The sequence below is a fragment of the Ostrea edulis genome, chromosome 2 (genome assembly GCF_947568905.1).
Source record: "Ostrea edulis chromosome 2, xbOstEdul1.1, whole genome shotgun sequence".
In the NCBI taxonomy this organism is placed as follows: domain Eukaryota; kingdom Metazoa; phylum Mollusca; class Bivalvia; order Ostreida; family Ostreidae; genus Ostrea; species Ostrea edulis.
The window spans coordinates 34,792,107-34,817,728 of NC_079165.1; the positions used below are offsets into that span (position 1 = coordinate 34,792,107).

Below are 25,622 nucleotides of genomic sequence, written 5' to 3' on the forward strand. Positions count from 1 at the left end.
GCACATCCTTGTATCTTACTAATTGGCTTTGGGATTTGAAATTTTCCACTTAGTGACTTTGTAGGTTGAGGGCATATACAGAATTAACAAGTGGGAATAGTTTATTGTAGGTATGAAAACATGGTTGCTAACACTAATTGTCTCTGATCTCTTTAAACTTCAACCAGAATAAGTCCTAACTGACCACTGTATATTCTAATGGAGGACTTTGATAGAAGATCTATGAATTAGGGAATTAAAAATATTACATTAAGCAAAAGTAGGTCATGTTGACCTATTTCTGGAAATTTGAATTTATTTGTAATTTTATCCCAGGTACATCATTGTTTGAGAATGTCTTATATTACTGCTGTCACATTATTTGGCCTGAGAAAGGTGATATTACATAGTAAATGTATGATTGTTGCAATTAAATGATACTTAAGAATATTATTGATACACATGTACATTTGGTAGGAAATTTGATGAAGTATATGGTAGTTCCAATTTTATGTAAAATAAAAATGATAATCATAACTTATTTCATGATGTAGATCTCTTTCATATATTGAGCACCAGTTACAAGTGACAATGGTATGTTATGACTTTGGTTAATGTGATCGATAGAAGTTGAAGGGTGCTAGATAATGCATAGTATATAGGCCAATAATGTCACACATTTACAGTAACACTGCTCATGATTAATGAAATCACTGTTCTAATCATGCAGTGGAAGTATTGGGTAAGTAGAGTTGATTGTCACATTTCACACACATCATAGTCATCAAAGAGTTTGACTGCATGGGCCATTTATTATATAGGAGCTAGTTCATATCCAAAGATAATTTCAGAGACATTGCAAGCTAAATGTCTTGATTGATATAAATGGCGATAAATTCATGTATCCTGAGCACTTTCCCTCAATCTGTGATATAAGCACATCATCTCGTTAATATCAATAAATATGGTGGCATGGAGGACCAATATGGGCATTTTATTTTTGTTAGTAGATAGTAGACAGAATGATACAGGAATGTCTGACACCATCATGTTCCTGGAATGTGATCTCTTATAGTCTAGGACATTGATGTTTGACTGAATATTAATGCTTGTCAAAAACACTATAGGCTTGCCATCTTTGTTGAATTTATCAGCAATTACGATGTCGATTTTGTTTTATTTCTTCATCACTACATCTATTTATATGAAATCAACCATGAGAACTATAAGTTTTATGGCCAAGGCAACCCTTAAAAATGTTCCTTTGAATGTAAAATTATCATTAAAGGCCAGTGTTTAAATTTCATTCCCAGAGCAACTTTTTCAGAAAATTATCAGTTTGAAAGTAGAAATCATCATCCAAAGAACTATGTCAGCTAATACAACCTGACCAGCCTCCTTTCTCTTTAATCATTTCACTGTTAATGACAATGCATTTGGATATTTTGGTCATGGTGTCTGTTGTATGTGAATCCAAATTTTATCACAATGTGCCACTTAATCTGAATACATTTTTTTATGTTTCAGTCAAAAGCTAATATGGAAATGATTGATAGATAATTAACTACAAAACTTTATCAATTCATGTACAGACATTATCTTATTTATAAGGAAGTAAAGGTAGGAAGTTATTGAATCAACATTTGAATGTGAGAGCCTTCTTAACAGACAGACATCGGTTGCAATTTGATCGTAACTGTTAAATTTTTGCTGGCTTAATTTATAACAGATCATAAAATCTAAGGTTTCTACGAAGTTTTCAGAAGTTAATCCTAGCTGCTGAATTGTAGCTCGATCTTCTATCTAAAAGATTGTGATGGGCGACCATCACAAAATTTTAGACAGAAGAACAACAATTCAACAGCTAAAACTATCCATCCTTTTTGCAGTATTAAAGAGGCAGTGTAAGAAACAATGGAGTTGTACATATATACTGCTAAAGCACAGTATTTTTCTATTCTACATTTTTTGTTGCAAACACATTTTGATAATGTCCTTGTGGTGAATAATCCACATGATAACCATGCATGTGTCGTTGATAACCGTGGACAGTCAGATATTGTGTAAATGATATATTTATATGCGTAATGATTTAATTCTTTCTTTCCGTGACCCTGCACTGCAATTCCGTATAAAGCAAGGCAAGGCTGACTGTGCATTATATGAAAAGAATGAATGAGCAAATGCTGAATGGAGATGTCTTACACAGCTTTTTCTAAAGAATTTCAGTCAAATTATATTTTTGATGTTTTCTCCTAACACTTCCCATTACCGACACAATTTTCACTATGGCTGTGCAGCTCGTCCTGCATTGAAGCTTACTAGCTATCCCATCAATATTGTTAGCTCGCCCACATTTTTTGATATAAATATTGAATGATCTCAAATTACCATTGAGGTAAAGTGATTAATGAATATGGTAAATTGCATGAATCGTTCAGGATAAATCTTAATCAAGAATGTGTTTTTTCTCCCTAAGAACAAGTAGAAACTAGAAATGTTTGTAGTGATGTATAAATTTTTAAGAGTCTGAGACAACCACCGTGAATTTTGAGATGTATTGTTGTATGAATTATCTGCCTGTAAATTGTCTCTTTCTAATCAGTTTCTTTCCTATTCTTCATTTCCACAAGCTTTGTAGCTTTTTGTTAACAGCACGTGCTGTAGCTTTCTTCCACTGGCTGTAAATTGTGACAGAGTGTTGATATGTTTGTGTACTTTGCAGAGATACCGCTGGCAAGAACTTGAACACTATTAAGTCCATGCGAGTCCTTAGAGTGCTGCGCCCACTGAAAACAATTAACCGAGTTCCTAAACTAAAGGTTTGTACTTCAGACCCGCCATTTGTTGTCTCAGAATAGATTTATGTTTGTATGGTATACAAACTTATGCATCCAAAACTTGAACATTCTGTTTTTATACGCTCATCTTTGGATGGAAGGTATTTTGGTACAACAATGTCTGTATGTCCATCTGTCTGTCCATCCATCTGTCAGTGATGAGAGAAGAAAGAAAAAACAAGTGGTCGTGCATAATAATGTGGAAACAGTAACTGTATCAACTTGTAAATGAATGCACTTCCTCATTAATGGATACCTGTTCTGTGGTTTCCAATGCCTTTGTATATGATTTTTTTGGGGCTTGGAAATGGTTTCCATTTGCTGAAAAGATGGGTTTCATTGGCTACATGTGTAGATGGTTTTCATTTGCTAAGGAGAATGTTTCCATTGGCTGTGGAGATGTTTTCTACTGGATCTGGAGATGGTTTCCATTGGCTGTGGGGATGGTTTCCATTGGCTGTTGAGATGGTTTCCATTGGCTGTGGAGATGTTTTCTACTGGAGATGGTTTCCATTGGCTGTGGGGATGGTTTCCATTGGCTGTTGAGATGGTTTCCATTGGCTGTGGAGATGGTTTCCATTGGTTGTGGAGATGATTTCCATTGGCTGTGGAGGTGGTTTCCACTCAGGCCATGAAGATCGTTTTCATTTATTTGTGAAAATACTCAGTCAAAATGCTCTTTTCCTTTTATTACAGGCTGTGTTTGACTGTGTGGTGAACTCCCTGAAAAATGTAGCCAACATTCTGATTGTGTACATGTTATTTCAACTCATCTTTGCTGTGATAGCAGTCCAGCTGTTTAAAGGGAAATTTTTCTACTGCACTGACGAATCAAAAAGCACAGAGGAGGAATGTAGGTTAGTACATTGTAATGAGTGTTAGAGCTCATCAGGAAGAAGCTTACATCGGATCTAAAACAATGTTAGCATATTCACTATCAAATAAATAAAGCAAACTTTTTGATGATTAGAAGATCACTAAATGTTATGTTTCAAATGCTTCTCTTTTAATTTTCACATAACTGTTGTATAATGCATCTTCTACTTGGTGGTTTTAAATTTTAATTGGTTTTATTCTGATACATGTACTTCTAAGAACCTTAATTACATGATGATATGGATAGAGTACATGCTTGGATGAGCTGAGTTCAGAAACTTTGCTGTCCTATGTGCCAGTCAGGTATTATGGGCAGTAAGTAAGATTTCAGAAAATAAAGATGATTGTCTCACTACAGGGGCCAGTTCTTTTCTTACGAAGAATTTGAGGATACACCATCAGTCAAGAATCGAGAATGGTTGCGGCACGATTTTCACTATGACAACCTGTTTGAAGCAATGCTGACTTTGTTTACTGTCACCACCGGTGAAGGCTGGCCTAAGTAAGATTTTAGATCCCTACCTTCTCTTGGCCATTCTCATCTTTCAAAATGAGAAATCAGCAATATAGATCTAGAGTTGCTGTTGCAAAATTTTGTATGCAGTTAAGTTAAAGCCATGCACTTTTTACATGCCCATAGCTTATAGTAATCAGAAAAATTCGAAATCATGCTCCAAGCCAAAGTTTATGAATTACTATTGTGCTTGTTTCAGTTTTTATGATATGAAATTACATTGTATTTACCAAAATAAACAATTTCATGGTAAATTCATAGGCATAATCCTTTATTCTTTTCACTTAAATGCAAACTATTGATCACTGAATTTCATGTGGTGTTGCTCAACCATGGAAACAATGAAAATTGCATGGTGCTCAGCATGTAATGATGAAACCACAGGGTCTGCTGGTGACCTTGACTTATTTCTCTTCTCAGCATCCTCCAGAACTCCATGGACTCTACATATGAAGACCAGGGCCCAAAGCCTGGAAACAGAATGGAAATGGCGATATTTTACGTGGTCTTCTTCATTGTTTTCCCATTCTTCTTTGTTAATATCTTTGTTGCCTTAATTATCATCACATTTCAAGACCAAGGAGAAGCTGAGCTGGAGGATGCACAGCTAGATAAAAATCAAGTGAGTGTTGGCCAATACAATCCTCCCCTTTTTCTTCAATGTAGACTGTAGACAACATTTACTTTGTTATAGTTATAGTATTATAATTTATTTTATAAAAGATGTGAATTGTAGGATTTTAGTGATGTTTATTTAATTGCATCTTTTTCTTTGCTTGTTGGTGTCACATAGAATGTGACATTAATTTTACAGAATGCTTGTTTCTCTTGGTTATGTTTTGTTTATGGATGTATAAAATGAAATGATGATAATTTTTAGTTATCAGCTATTGACGTAAGTAACACAAGGTGACTATATATATATTTTGAATTCACACCTCATATCACGTACATGTCATGTCAACAACAGTGCTACATAATTAACCCAATTAAAAGAAATATTTAACAGCACAGATGACTCACCCACCAGTGGCATCTGGTATCTCTGGGTCTGTCCCATTGTTTCCCCAGAGAGCTACAGATCTGCAGCTAACCCAGGGGTTGTTGACTTTGGTTCAATCAATATATATACATATTCATTCTGTCATGAATGATGTGTTCGGTATATCTTCAAGTAATACATAACTGATTTTGAATACAGTTGCCCTGCAAGATGGAAATTATCCAAATCTGAAATAAGCCAATATTAGGTTTTCACAGGAGGTGGTATGTGTGTTGTGATAGTAAACTATCTTCAGTAGATCTTGGTTAAAGGGTAGTAGATGTCACAATATCAAACGTAGAAAACAGCGGTCGCACAGGTGATGTCTTTTGTCAGTTTGCAGTGAGTAGTACGTTAGCTATGAAGTCTCGAAGGAAATCTGCAAAATTAATGTATAATATTGTGTTTTCTGTGTGCATTAATGATGTTAAGTAGTAATTAGATATGTTTATTATACTTATGTTTATTATACTTATTAACAGCATGGCATTGCAGATGTAACTGAATATTTTCCAATACTTAGAATTAATATGTCATAATTAAATTTTCAAATTTGTAAACAAAATTATTCATGGAAATAGTGTTTTGGTATTTTTAAAAAAAACTGTAACTTAGTACAATGTGAAATGGTATTCCGTTACTTACAGTGATTTTTATTTTTCCCACAGAAACAATGTATAGACTTTGCTATAAATGCTCGACCCACCAGTAGATATATGCCGAAAAACAAGAAGACGATAAAATATAAAATCTGGAAGCTCGTCGTGTCCACCAAGTTTGAGTATTTTGTCATGACGTTGATTGCCTTAAACACTATTGTACTCATGATGAAGGTAGGTTTTATTTTGTGTTTTTGACTAGTAAGTATTATATATAAGTTGTAAGCTCTCAAGCTGCTTCAGGGAGAGTTATTACTTCAGAGTGACAGAAAATTATTTTGAGCTGATAATACGTATATACATGACATACTTGTTTTTACTTTATACGAAGAGTTCAGAAGATTTTTTTTTTTATATACAATTGAACAAAAATTTCAGTAGTCAATTCTTTATTATTTCTACCACTCCTTGTAGCAGACTAACATGAAATGTTTGAATTTGATTATTTAGTCATTGGTAATTACACATACATATATTATGGTCCATGGACCTGTTGATTTAAATAGCAAAGTTATTGAATATAGAGAATATGGTGATATGAGTTGTCATTGTGATCATGCACTATTTCTATGAGGAGTGAGACTATGTTTTTATGATTTGAATTTTCTAATAATGGATGCATCAACATGAAATTGATGCTCTGTATTTTTACTGTCATTTCCTTTCACAGCTTTGAAGGTAAAAAGGGACACCCATGATTGATTTGACAGATATAAACCTGCATTCTCAGAAATTTTGTTGCAGTTAACTAATGAATTGTGTATACCCCCACAAACTAATATTTTATCAGAAAGTTTGATAAAACATAAGAGTTTTGGTTCAGAATCAACTAACAATGCATTTACTTGCATCTTTGTTAAAGAAAAGTTATGGCATGAAAATTCCAATACAGTATTAACATGTGAAATTATTTTACCCAATTAATTTTAGGTTCATTTACACAAAATATGATTAATTTTTTATGACATGATTTTTGCTAGTACATGTAATTCCATTTTTATTTTGATCTAACAATACGTGGAGAAAATAGGGTTAAATTCTTTTCATTATATCATACAAGTTGGAACTATTTTATTTCGAGGAATTAGACAATATGAAAAGTTGAATACTTTAACTATACATATGTCAGTAAAACATTTAGGTATGTGATATATGTTTCCTGAAGAATTCGCCGATAAAATGTTGTCCTATATTGTTCGTTGACAGTACGAAGGAATGAGCACGAGTTACAAGACGATCCTTAAATATCTAAATATGGGATTTACGATCATGTTCTCAATAGAATGTACCCTCAAGTTAATAGGGTGTGGAAAGGTAACTTCTGGTCCAGGGTGTCACACATATTTCTCATTTCTCACACATCTTCAACAACTATTGGAATGACCATACATTTTGTCAATCGCATAAAAACCGTTTAATAAATATTTCTGTTGACCGATATTGTTAGAATATGGTAAAATTAATGCCAAGTGCGATTTTTATGCAATACTTCACAAAACAATTGAAAAACAATTTTTTGTGCTGTATTTGTGGACGCATATTTTGTGCTTTGAACATTATTGATGAAGTGTATGATCATGGTTGTTTTCATTTAAGAGGGTATGAATTGATATATATATATATCACGTAATCAAATATTTTATAATCTAGATTTTAATGAAAATTTGATTTTGATATTGGAATAAAAAAATTTGAAACAATCACTAGATTATGAAATATTTTCACTGGAATGGATCCTGACTCTGGGGCACATTTACGAACTGTGGATAATTTTGTAGCATCAGTTGTAAATGATTGTCACCATATTCTTGCATCCTTCTGAAACTTTGAATTACAAATTTTAGTTTTATTATGCACTATCATATACTGTAAACCATTTTGACACTTCTTCAAGATTATTTATTCTAACACCTGTACAGAATGATTATTTATTCTAACACCTGTACAGAATGAGAAACAAAACACATATTGGATCAGTCATGTTCAGACAAGGAAGTTCCGATGATGAAGTCAAATTCCAAGTTTATTTTGACCAAATATTAGAGATATCTTCCAAACCCTAAATGACTTTTTCGATACTGATGTGAAGGAGGCTCAACACCTGACAATATAAATACTCTTTTGATCACAGAGATGATCACCTGACGATATAAATACTCTTTTGATCATAGAGATGATCCTTTTTGCTGAATTTTATTTCATAGGGTGGCTCAAGTTTATACATTTGCTACCTTTGCTGTGAAGATTAAATTAACATCTGTCTTACAACTGTGAAAATTCCTTTAATTGTATTGATCCACCTTTATGTGTTGAGCAACCTTAATAAGCCCTGTGTGTTGAGTCCCCTTCTGGAGAAATTGATATTCTCCTGTAGAATACTATGTGGTTTACAGTAACCTCACAAGACAGTTTTGAAATCTTTTTGTCGGCTGTTTTCATCAATCACTGGATGCACAGGGTGACAGGGTCATTGTATGAAGCTTGTGGGAGCAGACCTGTCCAATCTCAACAGCTCATTTCGCTCCACTCCTTATGCTCTGCATTACTTTTTTTTATTTCATGAAATTTGTATGGCTGTTCTGAATGACACTTGACAAAAGTTGATTTCAAAATACATGTTACAATTATGATTAAAAACATCTTAAGTTTTATGGAATTCGATTTGATAATTAGCAATCACTTTGTAACTGAAATTTTCTTTTTCTTTGAAATGAATTGATACATCTAATTAATTTATAAAAGGGATTGAGTTGTATCTGCCCAGAGTAACTTTTGTCTTGTGTGTGTTTTGTCTCTGATTGTAGGTGCATTTTGATAAGTGTTGTAGCAGAATTTGCTAACCATCACATTATTTAGAAACTCTTTGCTACCTCTTTAAACCAAACATTTTTAACTGCCTTGATTTCAGTTCAGCAACAAATCTATTGGGGATATGGGACAGGGCCATGGCCAAGGCCAAGAATTCCAAAATAATCAAGAACAGCCTAAATACGAACGAGTTTTGATTTCAATAAATATAATATTCACCATCCTCTTCACTATCGAGTGTGTATTGAAGCTACTCGCGTTCGGAATCAAGGTTTGAAATGTCAATTTGTACACAGTATTCCGCCTCGTACGTTGTTACATTTTAATTTCAGAAGTTGTTTGTCCTTATTATTCACATGGACATTTAACCCATGTGTAAGCCTTTAGCAGTGCAACACATTTTTTAAAAAAAAAAATTAGCAGAATAGAATATGATCTTTCAGTTCATCTGAGTTTCTTATAGAATTTATTGGAAACTTAAGATATTTTTCAAGTGATTTCTAAGAGATTTTTAAGTTCCTTGAAAAGAAATGTGTTGACAGTACCTTCTGATTGGGTGTTGTCATTGTGAAAACATCGTGAAAGCAGACTCAGGATTTGCCTTCTTGGTCTCTTCAGTATACTAGGATTTATAATGTCATATCGCGTTATGTTGCTGTAAATATATGTCTCTTTTCTGCATCTACACTGTCGCTTTTCTCAGTTTTTTCTATGTTTTGCTGTAGAACATCTTACATTGAATCGCTAAACTAATTCAAGAACAATTGAAAACAGAAGTAACATGGTTAATACCAACTCGATACTTAAACTATTTTTAAAGTTACTTTAATTCAAATAGCAAAATTTGAGCTTTTATTGAAAGTTATACAAATAATCATTTTATCTTGCGTAAAATTCCCCCAGGGTGATAATTTCTGATGAAAATCAAGAGAATTTTTTACAATTTGAAGTATTATTTCACTTTTTTGTAATTCTATGGAATATTTAAATGGATCTTCATTGTAAAATAAATTTATCATAAAGAATAGTAGATGTGATGCTATTTCTATTCTCAAATTGTAATGATGGTGTACATATCCCTAAAACTCCCTACTGTATATATCAGTTCCTCTGTTGGTAAAAGATATGTTGGAGAAATAAGAAGGCATATCCAGAGTGATCCCCCTTTATTTGCTTACGTGTAGTCTAAATTGTGAACCGTTCGTTGTCGGCTTCCCCTTGTATCTATATTTATACATATATAAATATTTCTAAGCAACCTATATTTTCTGTTGTTGATTTATATTTGAATAGTTTGTTGGCAAAGTTTTTTTTTAAAGAACCCCTGTACAGAATTTGTGAGTATAAGGTTTTTAAAAAAAAAAATGTGCAAATTGCAATGTTTGGCCATGTAAGTGAAATCCTCTTTCTTTAATTGCTGAATTGAAATTCTTTTTTGAATTTGCATCCCTTTTGATTTGAAGGAACATGCAAATTTTCTGTTTACATCCTATATATGCTTGAATTTTCTTTACCAGCTTTCCTTATAATTTCATCTTCATAATTCCAGTTTTGTAATTCAATTTTTTACATTGAAATATTAGAAATGAATTTTTGAATGATTATAATAACTTTTTTAAGTTAATTGAAATAAAGGTAATTTACTTTATTATTGTAATTTAGAAAAAAGATATTTTGTTATACTAGTATCTACAAATTGCTGATTAAGATTTAGTAATATATTTTTATTTTTAATTTTATTTTTTCTGTTAAAGATTATTAAAAAGTATATTCAATTTTTATCCACAGAATTACTTCCATGACCCTTGGAATGTTTTTGACTTCATAACTGTGGTTGGCAGTATCATTGATGTTTTAGTCAATGAGTTTGGGGTGAGTATATCTCCTTGTTGATGTCCACTGAAATGTCATTTGTCTATAGGGTGTTTCATGATAATGGAAGAGATACTCAAATTAACTTTCAGTTAAACTGTGGAAAGATTAATGCATTGCAGCACACACATAAGTGACACACATGCAGATATATATGAATAAAGTAGTTATAAATCAATATTATGAAATATGTGTAACTCAAAATAGAATATCTAGTATGAAACACCTTGTATAACTGAAATTGATTGTTCAAGCTACATCATCATTATACTGCACTTTTCAAAGTACATTGATCAACAGAAAATTGAGATTATGTCATTGGAGAAAGCAAAATTATGCTCATCAATCTCAGACCTGATGATTCGAGTCAGTTCTGTAGGTATATGTATTTTTTTTAAGATGAAAAGATCTTCACCAGTTGGTTACGGCTGGAACTGGTGGCAGTGTGATTAGTTTTTCTGTAGAGGTTTGATGAGTATGACGCCAAGACAAGTCCAGATTTTTCTTTATTTTAATTCTGATCACCATGATGGCTGGAAAATATGTTGACTCCAGAAATTATGGGAGAAGATATGAAATCATTGATGACTTTTGGGTGTTCTTTTCTCTCTAGTCCATTATTCCAATCTAAGGAGTTTAAAAAGCATGAGAGAAGATAAGATTCTTTTTGTTCATTTTCTCCTTTGTCCATTAAAAATGAAAAAAATTCAGTTTGACTGGAACAATCGGTTCAAGAAACAGGTACATGTATGATCATAGTCTAATAGATAAGTCTTTAAAAAAAATTTATCTTTATTTATTTAGCAAACAGGTCTCAAATCTTGTACTAGTACTGAAGGTTTGTGTGAGCTTTCATTTCTACCATTCTCAATGTGGCTCATGGGCCTCAGTCATAATACTCAGATAATTTTAAAATTGAATTGTCTCTTGACCCTTTCTAGGAATTATTATCTTCAAAAGAGGATGGGGAGGTTTGTTTAATTATCATTGATTATTGAATTAAGGAAAATGCAATTTACATTTCTGCACTTAGATTTTTCAAATCTGATTGAAATAAAGCATGCCAACACGCTACATCAAAACTACATCTGTGAAACGTTTTGATGTATAGTCAAGAAAGCACCAGAATGATAATGGTTTCTAACATCGGTGACTTGCATTTCCATCAGATTTGCATGTTGAGAAGAGTTATTATCATTATATTTTTTTTTCAACATTTATATCAAAATATAAACATTTGATATTTTAGAGTAGCTCAGTTGAGCACCTCACTTTTAAACTCTTGAGATATTTTATGTTTATGCAAAGATTCTTTTTATTTGAATACATGTATGTTAAAGTATATGGATGAAACATGATTACATGCCCTGGAAAGCTTGGAACACAGAGACACCCCTTTATTATTCCCTCATGTAGACTTGCTGGAGGTACTTAAGTTTGTTGGTTAAAGGCATAGGATACCCCCCCCCCCCCCAAACGAATTTGCTATAGAATTTTGTAAAACCTTTTCTTAATGTTTTGATTTTGCTAAAAACCCATATTTACCACAAAAAGTTTCCTATGAAACCATCCCTTTTTTTGCATCATTCACATATCTTTACATATCTTTCACATATCTTTCAAAAATATATCTTTTCATAGGTGCATTTCATGTATTAAAAAGCACCCTAGAGAATATGTCCTTTTGCCATGGGGGTGTTGTACATTTGTATCCTGATTTACAGAACTTGCTGTTTGTGCTCAATTCATTGAAGGGTAATTGCAGAATTGTCAACAGAAAAAAGTGGGTGGGGTAACCATTTTAAAAAAAAAATGATTTTACAATGATTGTCATAAATGTTCTTGCAACTTGTATCAATGGCTGGGATGTTTTCATGATCAAGTGGTTCATTGATGTGGGAGGAAACTAAAGTAGTTAGGAAGGAAAGTGGAGTACATGTACCTGGAAGGAGGAAACTAGTGCAGCCAGAGGAAGGAAGCCTACAGAATTATAACTCAGAGGTCTAGAAATTTAGAGACATCTATCACAACACTCTGTAGAGCAGTGAGCGACAGTTCTTGAGCTACAAATAGATACAGTTCTCCAGCTACTGATAACTACAGTTCTCTTAGCTACTAATTATAGCTATAGTTCTCCAGTTACTGATAGCCTCAGTTCTCTAGCTATTGATAGCAACAGTTCTCTAGCTATTGTTAGCTACAGTTCTCCAGTTACTGGTAGCTACAGTTATCTAGCTACTGATAGCTACAGTTCTCCAAGAACTGATAGCTACAGTTCTCCAAGTACTGCTAGCTACAGTTCTCTAACTACTAATAGATACAGTTATCTAGCTACTGATAGCTTGTTCTCTAGCTACTGATAGCTACAGTTCTCTAGCTACTGTTTTCTGCAGTTCTCTAGCCACTGATAACTACAGACCTCAAAGTACTGATAGCTACAGTTCTCTAGCTACTGATAACTCAGTTCTCTAACTACTGATAACTACAATTTTCATGCTACTGATAACTACAGTTCTCTACTACTGATAACTACATTTCTTTAGCTACATTTTTCTAGCTACTGATAGCTACAATTCTCTAACTACTGATAAATACAGTTCTCCAGCTACTGATAATTACAGTTCTTTAGCTACAGTTCTCTACAGGCCTTTACCTACAGTTTCCTACAGTTCGCTAGCTAATGATAACTACAGTTCTCTAGCTACAGAAATCTATCTATTGATATATGTAGGATCACACATGATCACTACAAACAAGCATATTACTTTATCAGTTGTTTACAAAGACGTTACAGTGACTTGCTTTGTCCACACCTTGTTAAGGTACCAGGTAACTGTTCACTAAGGAAAGTTTTTCTCATTTCTTATAAAGTTTTACTGAAATGCAAAAGGATGTATGAAATCAGTAAACATTTTAAATTAGAATATTCCATATTTGCCAGAAAAATTGCCTTGATATAAAAAGGTCAATGAACACATGATTTAGCATTCAATTTCAATTCAATGCTTTTGAAAGTTCAGAGAATCTTGTCCAGCCTGAATTTCATTTTTGGATGTACAATGTAAAACTGCATTTCTGTGAGTACTGGTGATTGCGTGGGCCCTGAAGCTGCATTGGTTTTTGTTTATATTGGAATGGGGGGGGGGGGGGGGGGGGTATGTTAGACTTTGAAAAGCTTTTCTAACTTTTGCAAATTCTTCAGAAATAATTGAGACTGGTGAAGAAAAAAGAATCTTTTGCATGTGTTTAAATATTCATTATGAAAGAAGTAAAATTTGGATTGACATGTGAGGGGCTCATTTAGGAAGCTTTTTAACAATCCATTGCAAGCTAGTCCTTATTGAAGAACCTTCAGCATGATTTATGGTTATATGATATTGTTCCCCACTGCATAGGGCTTATGTAGCTATTGGAATTTTTTGTGCAAGTGGAATAGCCAAATGGATGTTAGATTTACTTATGCCCTGAATTTAGTTGTAGACTAAAACAAAATTATTGAGATGAAGTGTTTATCCCAAATGTACTTCTAATTTGCCACTACCTTGATGTTTATATGCTTCAGAGGTTAAAGATCTGGGGCCATATTGCTTTCTGTCTGTCATCTTTCTGTTTGTCTCTTTGCTCACAACTTTAACCTTGACTTTTGTCTGTCAACTTTTGAATTATATAAGATTAGAGATATCATACTTGCATGATGAACTGAAAAGGTCAATGTCATTCATCAAGGTCAGGACCAAGTTTGCCTTTATTGAATGTGGCCATTCTTAGGGCTAAAAATATAATGTTTTACTTGCAAAATGGGGTTGTTATTTGTAATCTGAAAATTTGGAAACTCACAGAATTTTGCAAGCTGATTTTTATGCCCCCAAGATCGAAGATCGGGGGGCATATTGTTTTTGTCCTGTCTGTCATTTTGTAATTCTGCCATTCTGTCTGAAACTTTAACCTTGCTAATAACTTTTGAACAGTAAGTGATAGAGCTTTGATATTTCACATGAGTATTCCTTGTGACAAGACCTTTCCGTTGGTACTAAACCTTTTGACCTTGACATTTGACCTACTTTTAATTTATTTTTTTTACATTGGTCATATCTTCTAAATGGTAAATATTAGAGCTTTCATATTGTACATGAGCATTTCATGTGACAAGATCTTTCTACTGGTACCAAGATATTTGTCCTTGTGACCTTTGCCATCTTCGGAATTGGCCATTATCGGAGGCATTTGTGTTTCACAAACACATCTTGTTCACAGATATTTTTATGGAAGACGTTATTCTGATATATATTCTTTGAATGCGTACTGTTGTTAAATTTTAAAGAGTTGTAAACTGTGAATTGGGTTTGCCATTTTGTAAGTTGAATTTATGGCCACTCGTAAAAAATTGGGAGTTAGAAAATATGGTTGCATTGAAGATATTGACACTGCATTCATAGTTTAAGTACTGTCAATAAAGATGCCCCCAAAAAGTAGTGTTATGTCTTCAGTAGATGCTTTGTTATGGTAGCATAGTGACTTGGCCTCAATGGCTATTGTCATTAGACAACAGAAAGAAGTCATTGTTATAGAACTGCCAGGTTGATGGATGTTCAACATGTCAGTGATTTCATTGTCATGTTCACAATAGGCATGTCGAGAAACTAAATTCACTGCATGAATGTCGTAGCTCTAGTCGGGAATACATGTAGTTTTTTCTTCTTCTGAATCTTGTATAATCCTTATACATCTGTCTATATATACATAAATATTTATCAATCAAATCTCTAATGCTGGGCCAGATCAACAGCCTGCATGTTGTAGAATAATGCCCAATGTGTGCATCAGTTTGACATTTTCCTGCAATTTTTGTCCAGATCCTGTAAGAACCCATCAAAATATACCTAAGTGAATTAATGTACATACTCGATCTTGTGAGGGTGATAAATGTGGAAATATTATACGTGAGTTAAAGATAAATTGCTTTAATTCAAATTAGGTGTCATCATGATTGAATTTCATTACGGTTACATGTACTATAGTCGTTCCCCCTATATATTAACGACACAGAAAGTGAAAAGCAAAGTTTCTGTCATTCATATGACTTTTACAAAAACAATATTTAGCGGAATATCGTTTAGCTGAACTTGATATGAGCTGGTTCTGGTCTCTGAATATGAACTGGTTCTGGCCTCTGGCAGCACTTTTTACATTAGAATTTGATACAATATGCTGGTTTTTTCCAGAAGTCCTACTCCATATTTAATGTGGGCGTGTTCCGACTGTTCAGGGCTGCCAGGCTGATAAAGTTACTTAGACAGGGCTACACCATTCGACTGCTTCTGTGGACATTTCTACAGTCTTTCAAGGTAATCTCTCACTTTTTCTACCAATGGCCAAACAAGCACACTTTTTATACAGTAGTGATGTTAAATTTATTAGTTGATATTGATTATCAAATATACTTTAAAGAATGCAATATTGCAGAGTTATTATATATAAAAATTGACACAATGTCTCAATTGACACAATGTCTCGATTGACATGGCTTATAATTTATCTTGCTTTACAATTTGCACCTTTCTAAAATTTTGCCAGATGGACATTTAAAAAAAACCATGGTTAAAATTAATGAATTAAATTTCTATGAAATTTAGTGTTTTGTAGTAAAAACTCACCATTGAGATTTGAGGGGCAAATTTACAGAAAATAAGCTAACATTAGGGAAGATGAAGTGTCTCGTGCTGTCCAGACTAACACTGCCTACAGTACGTGATTGTAAAAAGTCGTTAATTAGTGCTTTGTTATTCTTTTAGGCCCTGCCGTATGTGTGTCTACTGATTCTCATGCTGTTCTTCATATATGCTATCATAGGGATGCAGGTAACACCCATCTTCATAATAGATATAACACCAGCATGTAGGAGGAAGCTGAAAGCAACGATGATTTTTTTCTGACATTATACAATTATGGGCTCTGAATAGGTAGCTAAAGCATTATATTGACCAAGAAATTGTCTGAAATGTGTTTTATTACATGTGTATGACTGAATAATGTAAAACATCAAAACTAGCTACCAGACCTACATAACAATACCTGGTCAGCCATCTATGTATACAGCTACAGGGCAAATTTGAAATTCCCAATTTATGTTTTTGGCCTGATGTTTGAGAAATCAAATGCTATATTCACCTCAAAAGCACGTACTGGTGAATATAATGTTCTATTTTTCATAGGATGTTAGATCAGCATGGAATTATTTCATCATATAATGAAAATGTTTATGCATACCGGTAATCATAACCACAAATATATCTCCAAATAAAAGTTATAAGTGAGAATTCACTAACAGGTGACAAAGAAATCATTTCAATTTTCATGGAAAATTAATCTCAATGTGAAGTGATATATGAATGGTTTTTATTTTCAGGTGTTTGGGAACATTAAACTAGATTCTCAAACAGAAATCAACAGGCATAACAACTTCAGAAATTTTTTATATGCACTCATGCTGTTGTTTAGGTAGGTGTATTCTAGTTATTGCCCATTGAAAAAAATAAATAGGGCACCATGTCAAGAGAATTTTCAATTTTGTGAACAACTACAGTAGATTCCATATTTTATGCGAGTACTTAATATGGTGCAATGACTTGTACATGTCACATCACTTGTAGTCTGTTAATCAAGAGTTCTTACATGCATTTTAACAACAGAAAAATAAAGCAAGTAATTTTATTTCTTGAGTGAGGCCTCTTGCAAAATCGCACAATGATAAATTCCTTGCATATATTTAGGAATCTACAGTGTACAGTGCTATTGTAGAATTTCTTCAGAAAAATTAAGAGTGTTTATAATTTCTATCCATAGTATGGTATTCAAATGTAACTGAAATTCATCAAGTAACAGCACATCGTTTATACATTTACATAACAAAGCATGCAGACTTGGTGTGTTTTTATATTTCTCTTACCACTTGCTCCATTTGATTTCATTTTAGATGTGCAACAGGAGAAAATTGGCAGGCAATAATGATGGCCTGCCTCTCGGAGCAACCTTGTGACCCCGAGTCCCGCATTAAGCCACCTAAAACCTGTGGGAGCTCAGCTATTGCCTATGTCTATTTTGTGTCCTTCATGTTCCTCAGTTCATTTCTTGTAAGACTTCATACTTTTTGAATAGGAAGACTTTGTAAACAGATGTTTCTGTAAATTTACCTCTTCTGACTTTGTTTTTGTCTAATCATTAGAATTTGACTTTTAAAAGTTTGGAAATACATAGTTTACTATTCAGGGTACTGTAGAATCATTTAAATGGCCAATTTTTGTGGATTGTCAATATCTTACACTTTCATCGGGATGCAATTTCGTATATTTGTTGCTTTTTACTTCTATAAATTTCATCACGAATTAGATTTTGATATTTTCTCTGGTAGATGTTGAACTTGTTTGTGGCTGTCATCATGGATAATTTTGATTATCTGACCAGAGATAGCTCCATCTTAGGTCCACATCATCTAGACGAGTATGTACGGGAGTGGGCAGAAATTGACCCAGGAGCCACGTACGTTTCTCACAAGTTTTCTCCCTTGTCAAGTTTTAACTACAGTAGATGTGGTTTTATATGAGAGATACAGATTTTGTTTAGTACGATATCAATGATTCACAAACTTTAAAAAAAACCAGAGTATTGTATCAAGAACACTGATCATGCAAAAATAAAGTTTCAGATCTGTAGATAGGCATGTATTTGGATTTCACAAGAGAATTCAATAGTTTTTTGTTTTCATTTTCTTTGGTTTGTTTGAAAAGTGTATATATATATATATATATATATATACACACACACACACACACCTTAGAGCCAGACTTAGACTTAAACAAATATTTATTTACGGATCTTCAGATTAATAAAGATCTCCCTTTTTTTGTTGTAAGTTAAATTTAGCCTTTGAAATGTAACCTTTTTATTCTGACACTCTTGTTCCATTGTACAGAGGAAGAATAAATTACCAAGATATGTATGAGATGTTGAAGAACATTGAACCTCCTGTGGGCTTTGGTAAAAAGTGTCCGACCAAGTTTGCATACCGGAAGTTGATTAGGATGAATATGCCAGTTGCGAGTGACAACACTGTCCATTTCACCACGACCTTGATTGCTCTGATTAGAGAATCACTTAGTATCAAGATGGGACCAGGTAAGATTTACATGTATCTCTCAAATTCATGTACGTAACTTGGAAGTTCCTTAATTAAGAGATTTTAATAGGTAAAGATTAAATGTAATTATGAAGATCATAAGCATGCACATATATTAAAGAATTTGGTTCACTTTTAAGTCCAGTGGGCCCTAATTCTGACTGTAAAATTTTTAGACTATCATTGTTATGTGCAATAAACTTTTGAAGCCGACGCACAAACGAGTGTCCCAGAGTCAAAACATTGTGAGGCATTCCGTAAGCTGATTCTATGCATGGTTGACCAAGAAAGTCTATCCAAATATATACGATCGCAAAACAACATACTTACAGTGTACATGTACTTGGTGCATGCAAGTACTCTGTGAGCTACTTGAAAACTGTTTAAAAGTTTCGGTCTATAAATTACTGATGTGCATATACAGAACAAAGATGGCGAAAGTAAACAAAGAAAGTGGGCTTGAATTACAATATAAAACCCAAAAGCTCAATAATTGTCAAATTCCATAAAAATTATTGATAGAATACCTGGTAGTTGTACAATAATTGATTGAGAAGGTATGCATTACTTTATGTTGCACATCACAATTACAAATGTCTTGCATTTCCTAATTCAAATGACTAATTATGGTTGTTGTTTGAAGCTGCTTCACAAAGCTTGTACTACAAGTGTTGACCGTGATCATATCAAAATTTGCTCATTAGTTCTATTCAAACTTTGTTGCATATGTATGAAATTGATGACTGATGCATGTGGTGCATAATAATTAAAAAAGGGAATTGCTATAAAAGAAGTTGATATTATTCGAGGAAAATGCAAACCTTTAACTACTTTAAGACATCATATCCAAAAATATGTATCAGTTTGGGGGAAATCAAATTTTTAGATTTGTCACTATTTCGGATCACCACTGAAGTTTCTTAACTTCAGAGAGTTCGAAGATTAATTGGTTAGAATTATGAAAAATCACCATTGGGATATTTTTAAACAGTGTTGGACAAAGGTTATGAAAAATCATCCATACTTTATGTTTTCCATTGTTGAAGCATCCAAAGACTAATGGTTAATTTATGATAATGGCATCTGATTGCAGTGGAAGAAATGGACAAGCTCGATGATGAATTGAGAGAACTCGTTCGTAAAATGTGGCCAGTGCAAGCTCGCAAGAAGAAACTTGTCAACCTTTTGGTCCCACCAAATGGGGGTATGTAATGATAAAGTATTGAGACTGCTTACCTACAATAGGAAAAGTGAGCTTGAAGCAGTAAATACTCAGCTTCTTGAAATTATAGGATCAACTAGACATACTTTTCTGTACCGGCATTTGCAAAGTATATTGTTTGTGTACGTCTTTTAGCGGGATTCATATTTTGGTGATGAAATAAGAGCGCTAATTTATGGTTGCACTAAAATATGAAAATCTTAATGTGTCCATTATCATGTATAGAAGGAACTTGCACTGAAAAAATTTAAATGCTACATCATCATTTATACTCCAGATAGTACATCAACCCTGACTGCACCATATTTTTAATATGCTAGGATATAAGCATCTTCGCAAGCCAAGTGTCCGATTCGCTTACTCTCAGCGAATCGGACACTTGGCTTGCGAAGATGGGATATAAGTACAAACACAGCCCCTGGTAATTGTATACTAAATGTACTGTGTGTGTGTATAACACTGTAACTAATTTTGATTGTGACTTTGTGTAGAGGATAACATTTTACATTGAATTTTTTTTTTTCAGAATTAAATGATAATCACATGACAGTAGGCAAAATATATGTTGGTTTGATAATTGCCGAAAATTGGAGAGCATACAAAGCAAGTCAGTCCAAAATGAACAATCTTAAAATGGTAAGTCTATCATCTAAACCAAACCACTACAATGGTCTAGTGTGTTTAATTTCAAAGTTACAAGACAGTTGAAGCTATAAGCAAATGTCAATGATTAGTTAACTGTTAAACTCCACATTTATTTAGGTTGAAGATAAAGAGGAGGTTAGTAACCGTGGAGACACTCAAAGTGCCGACCTTGACCCAAATACTGCCACCACTTCTGTCTAATATTTACACACTAACTGTTGTCAATTTTTGTTGACGCATGTATTTAAAAGACAGATCCAGTCTTGAATATCTAAGATATGGAAAAGATTTGAAGAAAGGATAAAAGAAAACAGAGTTGATAGCTCTTCCTGATTGAAATCTTTACATAAAAAATAACATTATTGATTTTCATTTCTCTCCATTGATAACCCTGGATCTGTCTCCTACAGTCATCACATCTTCTGGCAATAAAACCCACCGTAGTATATGACAATACACGTCATACTAGTATATTTATATATAGATATAGATATATGGTGGGATTTAAACAGGAAGAGTGATGACTAGCATGGTGGGCAGGGGACTTTTGTTTCGTATCAATACTCCACCACCTTGTGTTCACGGTGAAAGTTCAGTTTTTTAATCTGACAGCACTGCATCAAACAAATACGCACATGATATATTCTCTTTATGTGACTATACACAGTTTATTTTAAGTCTAGATTCACATTTTGAAAGTTTTATTTGGTATAAATTTCTCTTTTTTTTATGCACTATCTATTTTACTGGGAAAATGCATATACCCAGGCATTTGATTCTTGAATTAAATTGATGAAAATTTTAAACTGTTAGCACAATTTTACAAGTCATCAGTTTATCTGCACCAATAGTGTGATTTTTTGCATTAAGCAATATTAGCTATAAAGCATACTATTTTCTTGTACACTAACAGAACATTATCAAAGTAGCAGGACTATAATAGCAGTAGTATGTGTGTTTTCAATAGCTTGATATTAATATAGTAGTGTATCAACTAGACATATCACTCTACTAATACAGATCATTATAAATACTTCATTACTTTCTGCAGGGATTGTACTGTTAACAGATCACCAGTGATAGAATACACATATCTCCTTCATATAGCTTTAAAAATATCTTAATTCTATGCATATTCACCTCGACACATCAGAGCTGGATTTTAGGGTTTGGTATTTAGATTTGTATCCTGAATTTCATCTGGTGTTTGGTACTAATATATTAATATAAAGGGTCCAATTATGGCACTTGCAACATTGGTGTCATCCCAGAACTCGGCAATAAATGCAGGTACATTTTGATTTTGTTTATTTCTTATACTTCTTCCTCCTTTTTTTCTTTGTATTCCATTATGACCTTTTGTCTGGAAATTCTCTCTTTTCTTTTATGTCTTTCATTGTTTTGTGTACAGTTTATATAAAACGTAATACATATACCTATGCAGTCATTGTTTTTCTTTCCTTGCTGACTCCTGTCTTTTGTATACTTTAGTTTTTAAAAAAATATCTGCATTTGTTGTTTATAGTTTACAAGTGGAGATAATGCACAGTGTCCATTTTATATTCACAATTAACTCTCACAAATGTTCGTTTCTGTAGAGACCTCCCTCCTTCTTCAAGCGAATGCTGGGTGTGGTAAAAACTCCCTCCAGAAGATCAGAAACCAGCCTGAATCACGACTCGGAGCACTCAGATGATGGCGGATATGATGGGTAATTAAGTCTCCCAAACGAAGTTTGGAGACTTATTGTTTTTGCTCAGTTCTTATTATTCTTTCTTTTCTTCTTCCGCTTCTTTCTCGCGCCTAAAACACCATTTTCCATAACCAGTTGATGAAAGTAATAGATATTCAAGGATATGATAGGCCAATGTGTCTAGATGTGCAGAAATGTTTCTGTTTTCAGATTGAAGGGGGCTAGGGTACATTTGGGGGGGGGGGGGGGGGGGTCAAATGGGGGTGGAGTTTAACATAGAACTCTATGGGGAAAAAATTAATTCCAAAATTCAACAGATATAACTTGACAAATATGATAGATAGAATCCTGGGGTCTTCAGAAATGAAAAGAGAATAACAGGGCCAACAAATTAGTATCAAGGCCAAGTGACTCCAGTGACCTTGACCTCTGATCATGTACATAAAAACTGGTTTAACTTTAAAACCGGGACTAATCTTCAGAAATGGCAAGAGGATGACAGGTCCTACAAACTAGTATCAAGGTCAAGTGGCTCCAGTAACCTTGACCTCTGACCTTAGAACAGAAAATTGGTATTACTTAAGAACCAGGTCTTATAAAGACTTGGAATCTTTAGAAAGGATGATGGGATCTACAAATTAGTATCATTACAGGATGTCCAGCGGCCCTAAAATTCCTTAAAAATCCTTAAAGAATTCAATGGGAAATCCTTAAAAAGGCCCTAATTTTGACCAGTGAATCCATGTGTCAAGCTGTTTATTGGTTTTGACTTTGTGACAAAGATGTGACAATTAAGGTTATAGCTAATAATAGCTGCCCTTCCTGCACTTAGAGTGTTTTTGTTGAGTTTTATTGTCAAATTTTCAAAGGTAAGACCATTAAAATGACTAAAACTGCTCCAATTTAGATTTTAGTCTAATATTTTCTTAATTTTATCCCAAAAATTAGCCCTTATTGTTTGTCAGAAAGTGCTGGATAGCCTGTATCAAGGTCAAGTGATTTCAGTGACCATAAACATATAAACTCATATAACTAGAACTGGAATTGATGGAGACATAGAGATATTTCCATTTATTCAGAAATGATAAGATCTACAAACTAGTATCAAGGTCAAGTGAACCCAATGACTTTGACCTGAGATCTACAAACTAGTATCCATCAAGGTCAAGTGAGTCCAGTGGCCTTGACCTCTGACCATAGATCATAAACTTAATATTACTTAAGAACTAGGTCTGATAAAGAGATGAGATTTTCAGAAATAATAAAAGGATTATGGGATCTACAAATTGGTATCAAGGTCAAGTGACTTCAATGACCTTGACCTCTGACCTTGAACATAATCTGGTATAACTTTAGAACTGGGACTGATAGAGACATCAAATCTTCAGAAATTATAAAACGATGTAGTGACCTACAATCTAGTATCTCCAGTGACCTTGACCTTTGATCTTGATTATAAAAACTTGTATAACTCTAGAATTGAGACTGATAGAGACACGGGATCATCAAAAATGATGAGAGGATGTTGGGACCCACAAACTAGGATCAAGGTCAAGTGACAACAGTTTTAGTGAAGGAAAAAATGGGATTTTTAAAAAAGAATTCCAAATTAAAGTCTTAGTGATCTAGATTTTTAAATGAAGTTAAAACTGGCTCAGAAAAAGCCACATTTATACAACCAGTACTTCATTTGGGAGACTTTATAATCGGTAGATTATAATCATGTTTTGTATTTCACTGAGTTTAAAGTTGAAGAAGTCCTCTCCTTGTCATGAAGGCAGTGTAAAGTAAACAAAAATCTGCTTCACAATGTGCTTATTAGTGATTGCATTGGAATGGAGTATCAATTCCTTAACACATTGATCTGTAAAACTGTCAGAACAACTCACAGCAAGTTTATAGATATAGAGTACAAAATACTAGACGTGTGTATACCGGTATGCATACAAAGTGAAATGGCACCACTTTGATTTAAACCCATGTCCTTGAATTTGGCCACTTTACACATAAGACGGTAGGGTTTTACTGGTAGGAAAGTATGTAGAGCAGTCTTTTCTTAAGCTCAGCCTGTAATTGCATCTTTGTTTTCAGTGATAGACACTCCTGGAATCGATCATTCAGCTTTTTAAGAAGAAACAGTAGTAAGAGAAAGAAAGATAACCAGGATGCAACAAGTGTGCAGGTGAGTGGTGAGGGAAAAAGAAGATACAGAGATAAATAATCACCGATAGTGATATTGACGATAAATGTGGTTCAACTTGTATTTACTGTAGTTTTTTGTATAATTTCCATTTATAAGCTAGTACTTCACAGATCTTATATGTATTATATGTATATGGTTTGAAGTGTGTGCAAGACAGCAGAAAACTATAATATGTTTGGACTTGTGTATAGGGAGAACACAGACAAGATGGACCATGGTACATCAACTCAAGTTTTACAATGAATGACGAAGATGATGCAATATCGTCCATTTCTTCACCTGTTAATCTTAAACGTAGGGTACATTTCATAGGGCCAAACTACCAACCCATGGAGGTATCAGCTTAGGCTTTCCAGGTCAAGGGTCGTAGTTAGGGGTAGCTGTAGCAACTGGTGGTGACGGGGCTTGGGTTTACTGGATTTTCTGTAAATAATTATGCTTTGATCTTTTGCAGAATGAGGTTTTTATTTCTCTTTTGACAGACATGCCTTTACTTTTATTGCTTTTTATTCCTTGATATTTGGGATTTTATACTAAATACAAGATAATGAACTTTTGCTTGTCATAGCTTAAGATGACATAAATTTATTTGAATTTTTCTTTCCAATGTGATATTTGGAATTGATTTGGGAGTCTTCATTTGGTGCAAGGCCAGCAATTTTACTCTTTCACCTTTAGAATTTCATACCCAAAAGTTCAGAATTTTTACCAAATGTCTTCTTTTTTTTTTTTTTAGGTCACCTGAGTAAAATATTCAGGTGACCTATTGCAGTTGGTCTGTGTCCATCGTCGTGCATTAACAATTGAACGTTTTTGATTTCACTTCTTCTTGATAACTACCATTCCAATTCTTTTCAAATTTGGTATGAAGCATCGTTGTAACAAGGGGGGCATAAATTGTAAATTTGAGGGGTAGAAATCATCATGTGTCTTCTGTCCTTTCGCCTTACTTTGTATGTAGACCACAAATTTGTGATGGAGAGGCAAATTAGAAGCTGATACTTGGCACCAAGGCTGCTTATGACAAGAAAGGTGTAATGAATCTGAATCAAGAATATTTGGTCAAGGCCACTAAAAAAAGAATTTGGTGTTTGAC

General features: G+C 33.6%; 1 protein-coding gene across 24 annotated transcripts in view; it reads left to right on the forward strand.

Annotated features, from left to right (window-relative positions):
* Positions 1–25,622, forward strand: part of LOC125678310 (voltage-dependent calcium channel type A subunit alpha-1-like) — a 136,589-nt gene that overhangs the window by 106,113 nt on the left and 4,854 nt on the right. For 8 of the 24 annotated variants that reach the window (XM_056153861.1, XM_056153847.1, XM_056153863.1 and 5 more), the window contains 21 exons: positions 2,705–2,801; positions 3,516–3,676; positions 4,054–4,197; positions 4,630–4,831; positions 5,090–5,104; positions 5,920–6,084; positions 8,819–8,989; positions 10,507–10,590; positions 11,532–11,561; positions 15,813–15,935; positions 16,383–16,448; positions 16,997–17,088; positions 17,564–17,720; positions 17,999–18,126; positions 18,560–18,762; positions 19,857–19,967; positions 20,512–20,621; positions 20,748–20,765; positions 22,229–22,341; positions 24,415–24,505; positions 24,718–24,861. In XM_056153861.1, coding sequence (XP_056009836.1) covers positions 2,705–2,801; positions 3,516–3,676; positions 4,054–4,197; positions 4,630–4,831; positions 5,090–5,104; positions 5,920–6,084; positions 8,819–8,989; positions 10,507–10,590; positions 11,532–11,561; positions 15,813–15,935; positions 16,383–16,448; positions 16,997–17,088; positions 17,564–17,720; positions 17,999–18,126; positions 18,560–18,762; positions 19,857–19,967; positions 20,512–20,621; positions 20,748–20,765; positions 22,229–22,341; positions 24,415–24,505; positions 24,718–24,861 — 2,425 coding nt within the window. Of the gene's footprint in view, positions 1–2,704; positions 2,802–3,515; positions 3,677–4,053; positions 4,198–4,629; positions 4,832–5,089; positions 5,105–5,919; positions 6,085–7,116; positions 7,225–8,818; positions 8,990–10,506; positions 10,591–11,531; positions 11,562–15,812; positions 15,936–16,382; positions 16,449–16,996; positions 17,089–17,563; positions 17,721–17,998; positions 18,127–18,559; positions 18,763–19,856; positions 19,968–20,511; positions 20,622–20,747; positions 20,766–22,228; positions 22,342–24,414; positions 24,506–24,717; positions 24,862–25,622 lie in introns of all 24 variants that reach the window. The other 16 variants (XM_048916673.2, XM_048916677.2, XM_048916666.2 and 13 more) reach the window with 13 other exon arrangements.